General features: G+C 54.3%; 1 protein-coding gene across 2 annotated transcripts in view; it reads right to left on the bottom strand.

Annotated features, from left to right (window-relative positions):
- Eftud2 (elongation factor Tu GTP binding domain containing 2) overlaps positions 1-12834 on the bottom strand; it is a 38041-nt gene that overhangs the window by 5464 nt on the left and 19743 nt on the right. For both annotated transcript variants that reach the window (XM_023718147.1, XM_023718148.1), the window contains exons 10-19: positions 11642-11808; positions 9504-9628; positions 7444-7507; positions 7071-7161; positions 5133-5268; positions 3362-3489; positions 2377-2570; positions 1207-1318; positions 671-811; positions 76-177 (exon numbers count right to left, since the gene is read on the bottom strand). In XM_023718147.1, coding sequence (XP_023573915.1) covers positions 76-177; positions 671-811; positions 1207-1318; positions 2377-2570; positions 3362-3489; positions 5133-5268; positions 7071-7161; positions 7444-7507; positions 9504-9628; positions 11642-11808 — 1260 coding nt within the window. The remainder of the gene's footprint in view (positions 1-75; positions 178-670; positions 812-1206; positions 1319-2376; positions 2571-3361; positions 3490-5132; positions 5269-7070; positions 7162-7443; positions 7508-9503; positions 9629-11641; positions 11809-12834) is intronic.

Genomic DNA, 12834 nt, shown 5'->3' on the forward strand with positions numbered 1-12834 from the left:
GCCAGGAAGCACTCTCTGCTCCAGCCCCAGCTCTCAGTCTCAGGGAGCTGGCAGGTGGCTGCAGCGGGCACCCACCTTAATGTCAATCTCTGAGTACATCTTCCGCAGGTCATGCATCACACAGTCCAGGTAGAGCTCGCCAGTGCCCAAGATCACATGCTCGCCCGACTCCTCTACCTGTAACAGAAGCACGGCTCACGGCCCCTGCCTTGCCAGCACACAGCACTGATAACAGTCTTCCCAGATGCCTCCACACAGTGGACCAGGAGTGCAGTCAGCAGCCTCCACCCCATCTTAGCATTCTGTTTTTGCCAAACTGGGGCCTGAAACCAGGGCCTTCACACTGAGCAATGGCCCCAGCCCTTTGATCCTGTGACTGGGTCTTGCTCAGTAGCCAAGCTGCAGAGACTGGCTTGAACTTGTGCTCTTCCCGCCTCAGTCTCCTGGAGTGCTGGGGTCACCGGCGTGTGCCACTGCACCTAGTCCATGAGCCATGTAGGGACAAGCTGTGCTTGGCATCCATACACCTGGAAGCTACTCCAGAAGGGGGTTGGCGGGCTCAAGTGGGCAGGTGGGACCCTAACAGCTTGCTCCTCTAGTACACCAAAAGCAAGTATGCTTCCTAAGGAATGTGGAGAAACCCGGGCAGCTCACAGGAAGCCCGACATACCTTGGTGGTGAGAGATGGGTAGCTCTTGTTCACCTTGCGCAGACCGTCAAGCATCTTGGGCAGCTCTGAGGGGTTGACTGGCTCCACGGCGATCTTGATCACAGATGTGGTGTTGAACTTCAAGGGCCGGAAGATCTGAGCCTGTGAGCCAAGGTACAGGTGAGGGTGGCGCGAGTGGGCACAGGACGGGTGGGCACTGTGAGGCCTCACCAGGGGCCACTGCAGGACACTCTTGTTTTGTTTTTGCGGAACTGGGCACTGAACTGAGGCCCTCGTGCTTATCAGGCAAGCTCCTATTCTACTCAGCTATCTCTCCCGCCCTATGGGACACTCCTGTCCACCTTTGGGTGGAGCAAAGAGTGGAAAAGCAGGAAATGTTCTAAACAGCCAGCAAAACATGGGAAAATGCGCGGGGCCAGAATCAGAAGGCAGAGTCCATGCTGCGCCTGGAGCAGCACAGGGACCTAGGGTGGACCCTGCAGTTCTGCTGCCTGGGGCTGCATGAGCCTCCAACCCGAGCCCCAAGGGTACCCTACCTCTTCATTGCCTCGGGGCTCTGTAATAGTCGCAGTCTTCACAATTGGCTGGTCCACCCCTTCAATCAGGACCCAGTTGCCAGCTGGAACTCGGTTCACCTCAATGTGGTACCTGGGAAGACATTGGGGCTCAGCAGGCCACTGTTGTTGCTGCAAGCCAGCCTGACTACAGCAGGGTGAGCGAGGGCAGGGGAGCATCCCTGGCAGGTGTGGTAGCACCATAGGCTCCTGAAGCAGAGCCACTGCCCAAGGGGATGTGGAAGGGATACCCGCTACAGGACAAGACACTGCCTGGATCTCTGGTTTCCTCCTGGTGTATAGAGAGCAGGGGGGTTTTGGAAGAGGAAAAGGACCATCCCTGAGGCGGAATACCCACTGAGGGGACATCAGCTCATGAGAGGACAGCCAGAGGCTCACCAAGTCAGTGATGCCTGCTACAGGGATCCAGGTCTTGCACTGAGTGACGTCCCTATTTTCATCCATCTCTGAGCAAATTTTGCAACACGGAAGGAGAAGGGAGGGGAGAGGGGAAGGAGGAGGAGAAGGGGGATGGACAGAGAGAAATGTGTCTCTATGTTGTTGAGGTTGAGAGCTGGTTTGGGACACAAGTCCCCACTATGGACAAGACTACTTGTCCTAAATTCCTGCATGATTTTTGACAGGTTACATGTGGAGGCTGACACTAGTTGCCTAACTTAATGATCTCATTAAGTTATTAAGTTGCCCAGGCTGGGCTTGAGCTTAGAGTACTCCTGCCTCAGCTTCCTGAGTGCTAGGATGACAGGTGGTTGCCAGTAAGCCATCTCAGGCCTTGTCTTTTGGTCAAAGATAGTGAAGGTTAAGAAGCAATTTTTGGAGGAAAAAAAAATAAATAAATAAAGGTTATGACTTCAAAGACAGAGAAGAATGTAATTCATTTCAGCACCTAAAACAAAGCCAGCCATTTCATTAGTCCAACAGGAGCTCCTCTTTGCCCTCAAGGACCTTGAGTGAGAACTGGAAGTCTGAGACCTGTGAAGACTGCGACTATTACAGAGCCCAGAGGCAATGAAGAGGTAGGGTACCCTTGGGGCTCGGGTTGGAGGCTCACGGAGCCCCAGGCAGGTCCCCTCCCCTGATGAAGCCAAGTAGTTCCTGCTGCCATGTGGCCTGGCCAGCAAGCAACAGTACCTGGCCACTGAGATCCAGAGGCGGCCCACAGTGCAGATCTGAGAGTCCTCCTCGTCCTCCAGGGTGTAGTTCTCCCCGAGCACTTTCACAGGCTGCCCAGCATGGATGGTGCCACTCAGCACCCGGCCAAAGGCATGGAACTGGACCCCGTCGTCTGTGCTGTACATCTTGGTGGTATGGCACATCAGTGGGCCCTGGAGGAGAGCGTGGCGCAGCTTTAACTCAGACACTGTGGGCAATGCTGGGCCCATCTCCCTGCCAGCAATACACAGCCTGGGGAGGAGAGCCCAGACCCAAAGGAGGGGAGCCCTGGCAGGGTCTCGTTCCATGCTCTGGCCCAATGAAGGGCTCCATACCACAGGAGACAAGTGTCGTGTCAGGAGATGTGGGGGAAGAGGGAAAGAGAGGGTAAGAGAGAGGGGAAGGGAGAGGGGAAAAGGGAGGGGAAGGGGGATGTGCAGAAAAAATGTGTTGCTGGGGTTGAGAGCTGGTTTGGGACACAGGTCCTCATCATGGACAAGATTACTTGTCCTAAATTCCTGCACGATTTTTGACAGGTTACACATAGATGCTGAGACACTTAACTGCCTAAAAAATAGCAGGGAAGGACTTTGTTGTCCTTTGTCTGGGTGTCTGGGGATCAAAACTGGGCCCCACTCCAAGCACATGGTCTTGAGCTGAGGAGCACTCAGCTCTGGAAAGGCAGACTGCAACCCCAGGACTAATGGGATGAGTTGCGCTGTGTGACGTATTCCCCACGTGACCCCTCACCCCACTGATGTGAGAGAGCCACACCCATTCACCCCCAAGTTACAGCCCCAGGCCCTGAGACCTGGGCAGCCTGGGCAGGTTCCCAAGGCCGCACAGCTGGTGCCAAAGACACGCAGCTCCCAATCAGGCCAGATTCTGTTCATGGGGAGGACAGCAGACTGCCTGGAGCCAAACCAGCACCCCACAGGCCAGAGGTTGGGGCTGCGCTTCTTACATCAGGGTCACAGTCACTCATGGCTTCGCCGAGGTCAGAGTCCACTCCGCCAGTATAGGTGTGCTCGATCTTGGGCTTGGCACCCGCTTTTGGGGATGGGATGTGCTGTACACACATGTCCACAAAGCCTGGGGAAGAGAGCACCACACTGCCTCTGGGCTCCAGAGGCACACAGCCAGAGCCCTGGTGCCCGGCAGGGGCACCTGCTCCAGGCTGAGGCTGAGGAGGAGGTCGAGCCACTAGCAGGGAAGTGAGGCAGGCAGCGTTCGGGTGCAGGCTCCTTGCAGCTCAGCTGAGAGCCTGAGGCTGTCCCAATACACTGCCAGACTCCTGGCACCCACCAAGCACCCGTGGAGTCAGTACAGCACCCAGCCTCAAGCATTTGCAGTGCGCCAGGCCAGAACCCAGCTCTGCTGCCTACAACTCTGCAGGTTGCTCCCTGAGGAGTCCTTATGAAGCCATCCCGTGTCCCTGAAGATCAATAAACCACACGGGAGATCATCAGCTGGAGAGGTGGCACAGCCTGTAATCCTAGCACTCAGAAGGCTGAGGCCAGACACTCATGAACTGAAGGGCAGCCTGAGTCAAGAGACTGTCTCAAAAGCCAAATGGGGCCGGGGAGGCAGTTCAGAGGTCTAAGTGCCTGCCTGGCAAGCACAAGGACCTGTGTTTGATTCCCAGCACCACGTGCTGTGCCAGCTCCTCACTTTGCCAGCCACCAAAACCTGGCGTGGTGGTGCACACCTGTAATCCCAGTGCTAGGGAGGATCACTATGAGTCTGAGTTGCATAGGGAGACCTTGTACCAAATCAAGTTTTTGTTTTTTAAGAGCCAGAATGGATGGGGGGCAATGTTTGTGAGGATGTTGAGATGGACATGTTTGTTCTTTTGCTTGTTTACAGTACTTTTTATTTCTTTGTATTTTTTAGGGAAGGGTCTACTGGGTGTTGAGTCTCACTACTAGATCAGAATCAAAGTGATCCACCTGTTTACACCCTCCCAAGAGTTGGGACTACAGGCGTGCGCCATCACGCCCAGTCTCAATTGCTGTCTCAGCATGCCCCAGGGGCAGGGCCGGCATGCAGGCCTGGGGATCAAACCCCAGGCCCCTGTACCTGCTTGCTGGCACTTTAACCTCCTGAGCTATTTGGCTGGCCCTTACAGTGCTTTTTAGCCATTTTATTCTGAGACAAGATCTTGTTCAGCTGCCTTAGCTGGCCTTAAACCTACACATTCTCCAGTCTCTCAAGTAGCTGGGATGACACGGAGCAGGGTGCCCAACCACGTCCCACAGGCCTGCTCCGAGGTGGGCCCACAGCTCAGACTGGCTGGCCCAGCATAAGCTGTGGAGTGCAGCGCCCAGGCCATGGAGAGCACTTGCCTGGCATGAGAAGTGAGCTCTGTGCCTGAAACTGAAACAGCTGAGAAGCCCTGGTGGCCACCTTTCTGGATCCGCCCTAGCAGGATCAAGGGCCCACACCACCCACACAAGGGCCAATGCCTGGTCCAAACTTAGTCCCCAAGTCTCAGCCATGCTGTCCCTGGGCCCTTGCCTTCTGCTGCCCATGGCAAACAGGCAGACCTCAAAGCCAGATGCAGCCTCCTATGTGGGAATTTAGCCCTCTATCCTTTCTTCTGAAGAGGAAAGCTGGGGCCACAGAGCCCTTGCTGTGGCCTCCGGATGGCTTAGACCTCAAACTGGCACCACACAGGTGAGGAGCACTTGTGGGACAGACGCCAAGCTAGGACAAAACCAGCATGCACTTGTTACCTGTGAACTCCCCGAAGAACTTCTTGCAGACCAGACGGAGCAGGGGCCGGATGTTCAGTTTCAGCTCCTCCTTGGTCAGGTGGATACCAAGCTCATCCAGGGTCCTCGGGAGACTGGTGTCCACATCGCCCACCACCTGTGGCACATGGGAAACTGTGTCAGCCATGGAGTGGGGTGACAAGGCAAGGACCAGGCAGCTACAGGAGCTCAGCCACTTGGCTGGCTCCCCTTGCACTGCAGTGCTGCCCCCTGGTGGCCAAGAGAAGACACTGTTCCCCCAGTTCAAGAGGTGCCAATTGAGCATCATGTAGGGAAGACACCAAAAAAGGCCACCTGCTAGCCAGGCAGCCTGCAGGACAGGACCAACCTAAATCATACTGTAGACCCACAGTCTCCACTCAGGCAGGGTCTATAAATTTCTTTTCTTACTCTGTTCTGGCCAGAGGGGATGCTGCCTCTCATACCCCGTTCTGCTGTTTGCCCCACTGCTATGCTGGGCAGAAACGCTCGCTGGCCGAGGCCGAGAAGATCCCTATCCCTACACTCTTCCCCTGCTTGCCCACCTTAGGACATGCGGCACTGTGTTCCAGGGAGCACCAGCCACAGCCTCCCGTTCTGCCAGGCCCTCCCTCTCCGCACGCCTCACACATGCGGGCATCACCAAGCTCACGCAGCAGCCAGTCTTCTGTTGGCTCCTTCCTGCCCTTTTTCCATTCTCTCCCTCCTTTCTGTTGTGTTTGAGATCGAAGCTCATGCAGGCCAGAGAGTGCACTACTCCTCAGCTACATCTCCAGCCCTATCTGTCCATCTACTGTCTACTTAGACAGGGTGCTCCTAAGTGCCCCAGGCTAGGCTCACTGGAAACCCTCCTGCCTCAGCCTCCTGAGTAGCTGAGCTCAGATGTATGCCATCACACCTGGTTCCATGGAGCCATTCCTCTCAACAGCTGTAAAAAAATTTAAGGGAGGTACCAGAAGTCACTTAATGAGATCTTCACAGGTGAAAATTTATTTCCAGTTTTTTCTTTACATTCAGCTATAAATAAGGCTTTATGGCAGTGCATGGTGGTGCGTGCCTGTAATCCTAGCACTTGGGAGGCTGAGGCAGGAAAATCTCTGAGTTCCAAGGCCAGTGTACACTACAAAATGAGTTCAAGGACAGCCTGGACTACACAGAGACCCAGTCAAAAAGACAAAAGGGGCTGGCCAGATAGCTCAGTGGACTAAAGCGCGTGCTTAGGTGGAGCACAGTGGCCAGAGTTCAATCCCTAGTGTGCCAGCCCTGCCTTGGGGCATGCTTAGATGGCAATTGAGATTGGGGCGCATGCCTGTAATCCCAGTGCTTGGGAGGCTGAAAACAGGAGGATCACTATGAGTCCGATGTCTGTAATGAGACCCTGTACTAAATACATCAAAAAAAGACAAAAAGACAAACAAAATAAAACACAAAAAAGCCTTGCTGTGTCTTACATAAAAAAGTGAGGAAGCTTTCACAACTTTACCCATCACTAATTTGCAGGATGTTGTGGTAAGTCCCAGCAGCGCACGGCTAGGAGTGCACCACTGTCTTTTCTACCTTCCCACCTTTCCCAGAGTCCAACCACAAAGCTTAAATTGGGAGCAGCAAAGAAGCCTGGACCCAGGGCTGGCCAAATAGCTCAGTGGATTAAGGCGCCTGCAAGGAGACACAGGGGTTGGGGGTTTGATCCCCAGGCCTGCCATGCCGGCCCGCCCAGGGGTGTGCTGAGACTGCAATTGAGACTGGGCGTGGTGGCGCATGCCTGTATTCCCAGCTCTTGGGAGGGTCAAGTCCGATCTAGTAGTGAGACCCTGAACACCCTGTAGACCCTTCCCTAAAATACAACAACAAAAAAAGAATAAAGAATCCTGGACCCAGAAGAGGACCACAGCGCCAAGGACCAAGCTTATAGGCACTCACCTGCGCCAGGATCTTGTAGAGTGGCTCAAGTACAAACTCCACAAAGCTCCGCTGGGAGCTGCTGGTTGGGGCCTTCTTTGTGAACTTCCGCCTGTGGAAACAGAGGCACTGCCTGTGACCAGAGGCAGTGCTGGGCCAAGGTGCACTATCTGCACAGGTGGGGGGGCGGCGGCGGGTGGGCACCATTTTGTGCTCAATTTCCAAGGAGAGCCGAGGTGGCCCCAAGGCCCTGAGCTCTGTGCTTCAAGGCTTTGTGGAGCTCTCTGAGGAAGGAGGGCAAGTATGCAGGAGAAAAGGGCTTCCCTGCAGGAATTTCTGTCTGCACAGTTTGCAAGGAAACCATTCATCCTTCTGAGCCCTGAACTCTACTCACGTCTTAGGGTTGAAGTAGATGTCACCCCAGAGTCTTTTAGCAAATTCCTGGTAATTAATGTCACCTGTGGGGAAAGGTACACAACCATTATCTGAGATTCTGAGATTGTCGTCTGAGATTCTGTTTCAGGTGTCAAGTGGCTTGTGGCTGAAGAATCCCAATCTCTTCCCCTCAGAGCCCAGATACTTCCCTCTAGCCAGCCAGGCTGGGACACTGAGGCACAGGGACACTGGGGCACAGTGGATGGTTGTGCTGGAGCCTGAGCAGAAAGTAGGTCTCTCCTGTGCGGCAGGGCTGGGTGAGCTAGCTGTGTCCTCCCTGATGGACCAAGTCTGGTGCTTCTTGAGAGGTCTGAGATTCAGAGCGAGCATCCAGGCCTCCTCAGGAAAGCACCAGAGCGACCTGGGCTTACCTCCCAGCTCGCAGCGCAGGGTATAGTCACCCCAAGTCCTGGACGGATGGAGCCAAGCAGCTAAGGCTTTTTTTTTTTAACCAGGGATGGAACTCAGGACCTTATGATTTCCAGGAAGGCACTCATGCCACTGGCCACTGAACTATCACCGGCCACAGCTGAGGCTCTTCCAAGCCACAGCTCCTGAACCAGACCACAGAGCACTGCTCCCAGCCACTTTCTCTGGACACCCGACATCAGCGTGCCTCCCGAGGTGGCCCCAGTGCACATGCACCCTTTCTCAGTGCCAAATCACCTCTGCACTTTCACCCCCCACTCCACAGCCGCCTCCTCCCTACTTAGCTCACAGCTATGTCCTCCCCCCCTTGAAAGCATGGTGTCTCCTGCGCCTCGACTGCCATATAACGCGCCCTGCCCTTGTAGGCCTGAGCTCCTGGACTCCAGGCCTAGTGTGTCTCTGGCCTCCTGACTGCTGCGTGTGCACACATGCCGGCTTTGCCTGCGCCTCAGCCCCACAGGCAGCACCATCCCACATTTGCAGCCCTGCAGCTGGCAGTGGCCTCTCTGCATGGGCCTCTGGAACAGTCTGTGACAGTGGCGGGACACACCCGACTCCAGCAGCTCCAGGCACCTGCAGGGCCGTGTTCCCCAGGCCCCAGCCCTACTGCCCACTCTTGCTGAGTGCTTCTCCGGGGGCCACAGCATCTGCTTCCTCTCCACTGCCTGCCCTGTAGACTCTGCAAATGGCTGAGGGATTCTGAGTACCCACGGACAGAGGCCCTGGGAGCCAGAAAGCTTGGCTGCAGGACCCAGCATGAGCCAGTGGCGGCGGCACAGTACACGTGCCCTGGACTCTGGTTCCCGCGCTGAGGACAAAATCCATGCCTTCTGACCTGACTTGCAGTGCTGACATGGCTTTTCGAGAGGAGATACCCGTTCCTTCATATACTGCCAGTGCCCCCACAGCACAGGGCCATTTCTGTGTCACAACGCCAAAGGGTACAGGCCAGAAAACGCACAAGTTTCCACGGCTGTGCGCAGGTCATGTGCAGCCACTGCTCACTCCCAGCCCTCCTTCACTTCTGCTCTGGGGACTAAATGGAGGAGGCCGAGCTCCATGCCTAGGAAACAGGGTCCCACTAAGTACCCAGGTTGAACTCAGTCTCCTGAACAGCTAGAATGCATTACAGGCGCGTGCCATCACACTTGGCTGAGGACCAAGTTTCACATGTCTCTCATGTCATAGCAACAAAAGTGTCCAACCGCGAGTGGACGATACTTATGCAATGCAAGCTCATGAGCAGGACCATCCCCTCGGTGCCCACGATGGGGCTACCACAGCGCAGACACACAGAAGCACCAAGACAGGCCCTGTCAGGCTGGAGGAGAGGTGTGGGGGTCAATGCAGGCCTGGGGAGGAGGCCCTGCCTGCCTGTCATCCCTGGCAGCAGGACAGGAGGGACTGTGGCTCCCCCTCAGCAGCCCTGGACAAGGCCTTCTAGCCCACACCCGCCTCCCTCATACAGGAGACCCGTAACTCAGGCCCCTCTTCCATTGCTTCCACTGTACTTTGCTCAGCCTGGAGAAAGCATCGAGGACCCTCAGCCCAAGGGAACAGCAGCCACCGAGACGCAGGGAGGCTGCTTACCGAAGGTGTCTGCGTAGATCTTGGCGAAGGAGCCCAGTGTGAAGCAGATGCTGTACTGAGAGCTGGAGAAGCAGACGTTGCCCAGCAGCGGAGAGAGCGTGAGGTTCTCATCAGTGGAGTACATGCTGCAAGAGAGCAAGGCTGAGCCAGGCCAGTTGAGACAGGACTGCTTGGGGCTGGGGCAGCTGTGCAGCTCCGAAAGGCACCCCTGGGATGGCAAGGGACAAAGGCCCACGACAAGGCAGGATGGATGTGACCCAAGGCGTCATGGAGGCGACAGACAACCAGCAACTCTGCTTTCTACTTCTGCTGCCTATACGCCCTTATGGGGGGGCGCACCTCTGCTTTACAAGTTCATGTTAAAACTTCATTTACTTATATTTTGCAGTGCTGGCTATAAAACCAAGGGCCTTGCACAGGTCAGACAAACGCTGTAACCCTTACCCATAAGCCCAAAACGTTTAATTATTTTTTGTGACAAGGTCTTAGAGTATTCCCCAGGCTAAGCTCAAACTCCTTGGCCCATGGGAGTGGGGATGTGATAAGTACTTCTAAGTACTGTGATAGAGTACTTAGAAGGCCTAAGGCCCCAGGTGTGATTCCTAGCATAGAAAAAAAAAAAAAAAAAACACATCGAACACTTGGGCTGAAGAAATCCTCCTGCCTCAGCCTTCCGAGTAACCGTATGAATATATTCTACTGTGCCTACTCTTTCTCCTTGAGCACAGGACATTAATGCAGGGCTTCCACAATGAACTACATCCCTAGCCCTTTTTAATTTTCTGATTTTTTTTTTTTTTTTTTTTTTAGGTCAGAACCTCCCTATATAGCCCAGGATGTCCTGGGCAGTGGCAAGTCCCAAGGGGATCTTCCTGCTTGAGCCTCCCAGACACTGAGACAATAGGCCTAGTGTTGGGATAATGAGTTAAAACAGAGACGTACAGAATGACCTGCAGGGCATGTGGGACATGGAATAAAAAAACAGAACTACAACAGCAGAGGAAATAAACAAGAACACTTAGAACTCCTCAAGGTCATCCTGTTTTTGTGTCCTCGCTCCTAGATGCCTAACAGGTTCCCAAAATCTTAGGGACACACAACAAGAGCTTGTTTTGTGATCCAAAAGTAACCTAAAGGCTGAGACTCAATATACATAAAAAGAAAAGACCAAAGGCAGCGCAGCAGCTTTTTGCTGGAGCCCTCACTTTGCTTGCATGGAGCGTCTGTGTGTCTGCTTTCGGCCGGCGCCCGTGAGTCTTTCTCAGCAGTCTAGATCCATCAGGACGAGGTCTTGTTGAGCTGCTCACCTGCCTAGGCTCATCTATCCTCCTGCCTCAACCTCCCAATATACTGGGAGTAGACACAGGCACCACCATGGCTGGCAAAGCTTTAACTCTTCATCTTTTGCCCAAGAAGTGGAGAGAACCTAAGCCGTGCTGGGCAAGCACTCTGAACTACGCAACACCCCAACACCCCAGCCGGTAACCTTTAATCCTGGAGGGCTCTCAGAAGTCACCATCTTCAGTTCACTAACACTTGTAAGAAAATTAGCCATATGCAGGGCCAGGGCTGCAACTCCAGCCTTTACACTATTTCACAGAATCACTACCCTAGAATAGATGTGTTGGCTAATACAGAACTGTTCCCCACACCCTTGCAGCCCAACCCAAAGCTACGCTCCCAGAAGCAACTGCTTCCAGCTCTCTTAATGCTGGTTTTAGGGGCAGGCTGTTGCTCAGTGCTGGGGTGCTTGCCTAGCATGTACAAGCAAGGCCCTAGGTTCCTTCCTCAGCACCTCAAGAAAAAAGTGCTTCTTTTCATTATTTTACTTTATTTCGTGCTACTGCAGATTGAATTCATGGTCTTAGCATTTTAACAAAATTTATTTATCTGATAGAGGGTCTCACTACCCAGTTTAGACTGATAGTGATCCTCCTATTTCTGCCTCCCCAGAGCTGGGAGTACAGGGTGTGCCACTCAGGCGCTTAGACTGCTGAGACAGCTCCCCAGCTGTGGTGATGACCTGCAGAGACCCCTGGTGTGCTGAGCACACGTCAGGAAACAGCAGTGCTGCCCAGGCACTCAGGTCAAGCTAGCACTCCTAACGCCAGTGTCTGGAGACAGTGCCCCAACCCCACCTTATTAGCCCGTTGACCTCATCCACAATGTGTCGCAGCTTGTAGTAGGCATCAGTGGGTGGCAGCTTCAGCTCCAGGATGAGCCGGTCAATCTTGTTGATGCACACAGTGACTGACAGCCTCTCCTGCACCGCATGCTTGATCAGCCGCTCGGTGTTCAGCATCACCTGGGGGTGGGAGCTCAGAGGTGGGACATGGTGGGCTGGTGGTTTTGGGGAGGGCACACAAGTGCCTTGCGGGGGGGGGGGAGCCTCCGCTGGACTGCTCTGCACTATAGCGGAACCCAGAGGCTGTGGCACTGGGAGTCAGGACTTGTGTGAACAAATTCCTTTCAGCTGCAGGGCTGGGGACGGAACCTGGGGTCTTGCACACACTGGAAAACAACACTAAGCCGCAGCCCAGCCTGAGCAAGCAACTCCTACACACCATGCAGAAATGCTTGCCGGCAAGTGGGAGGGGCTTCCGCTGAGCTGGCCGGGGTCTGCAGCATCTGGCAGTGAAGAGCACATCCAGGCCACTTTCTCCCTTTACAGAACTGGAGACTGAGCTTGGCCTCCATGCTCAGCTCCACATCACTGAACTACCCAAACTGGGTTCAAACTTCCACTCCTGCTGCAGCCTCCCAGAGGCTGGATGACAGGCATGCACTACAATGGGCTCATGACTCAGATGTCTGCTTCTGACACCAGGCCCTGCCTGGAGAAGAGAGTGCCTGATGGAGCACCTAACTTTAGCACTAGGGCAAGGACAGCACAAGAGGAGAACATTCTCCACGCTTGCTAGGAAGTCTACAAGTGCCCCTAGTATGAGACAGGTACAGAGTGTGAGAGGCCAGGTCACAGGATGGCAGCCAAGCCAGCCTCTGAGCACTGCAGTGCACGGGCGTCAGTGGGCTTCAACCCCCTGAATGTGCCACGCTGGCCATAAGCCAGTGAGCAACAGCCTTCCAAGCAGAAAATGCAGAAGAAATAAACAAGTAGCTGGATGTAATGGCCCTCTCCTGCATCCCAGCACTGAGGGAGGCTGAGGCAAGAGCCTGGGCAACTCAATGAGACCCTCTCTCAAGATAAAAATATAAAGAAAGGGCAAGAGACATACATAGTTCAGCACATCCTAAGTACCATCACTTGGATGAAATCTAAGTACCATAAAAAAGGCAAATCGGGCTGGTGAGATGGTTCAGTGGTCTAAAG

Source organism: Octodon degus, unplaced genomic scaffold (assembly GCF_000260255.1).
Source record: "Octodon degus isolate 3935 unplaced genomic scaffold, OctDeg1.0 scaffold00056, whole genome shotgun sequence".
Classification (NCBI taxonomy): domain Eukaryota; kingdom Metazoa; phylum Chordata; class Mammalia; order Rodentia; family Octodontidae; genus Octodon; species Octodon degus.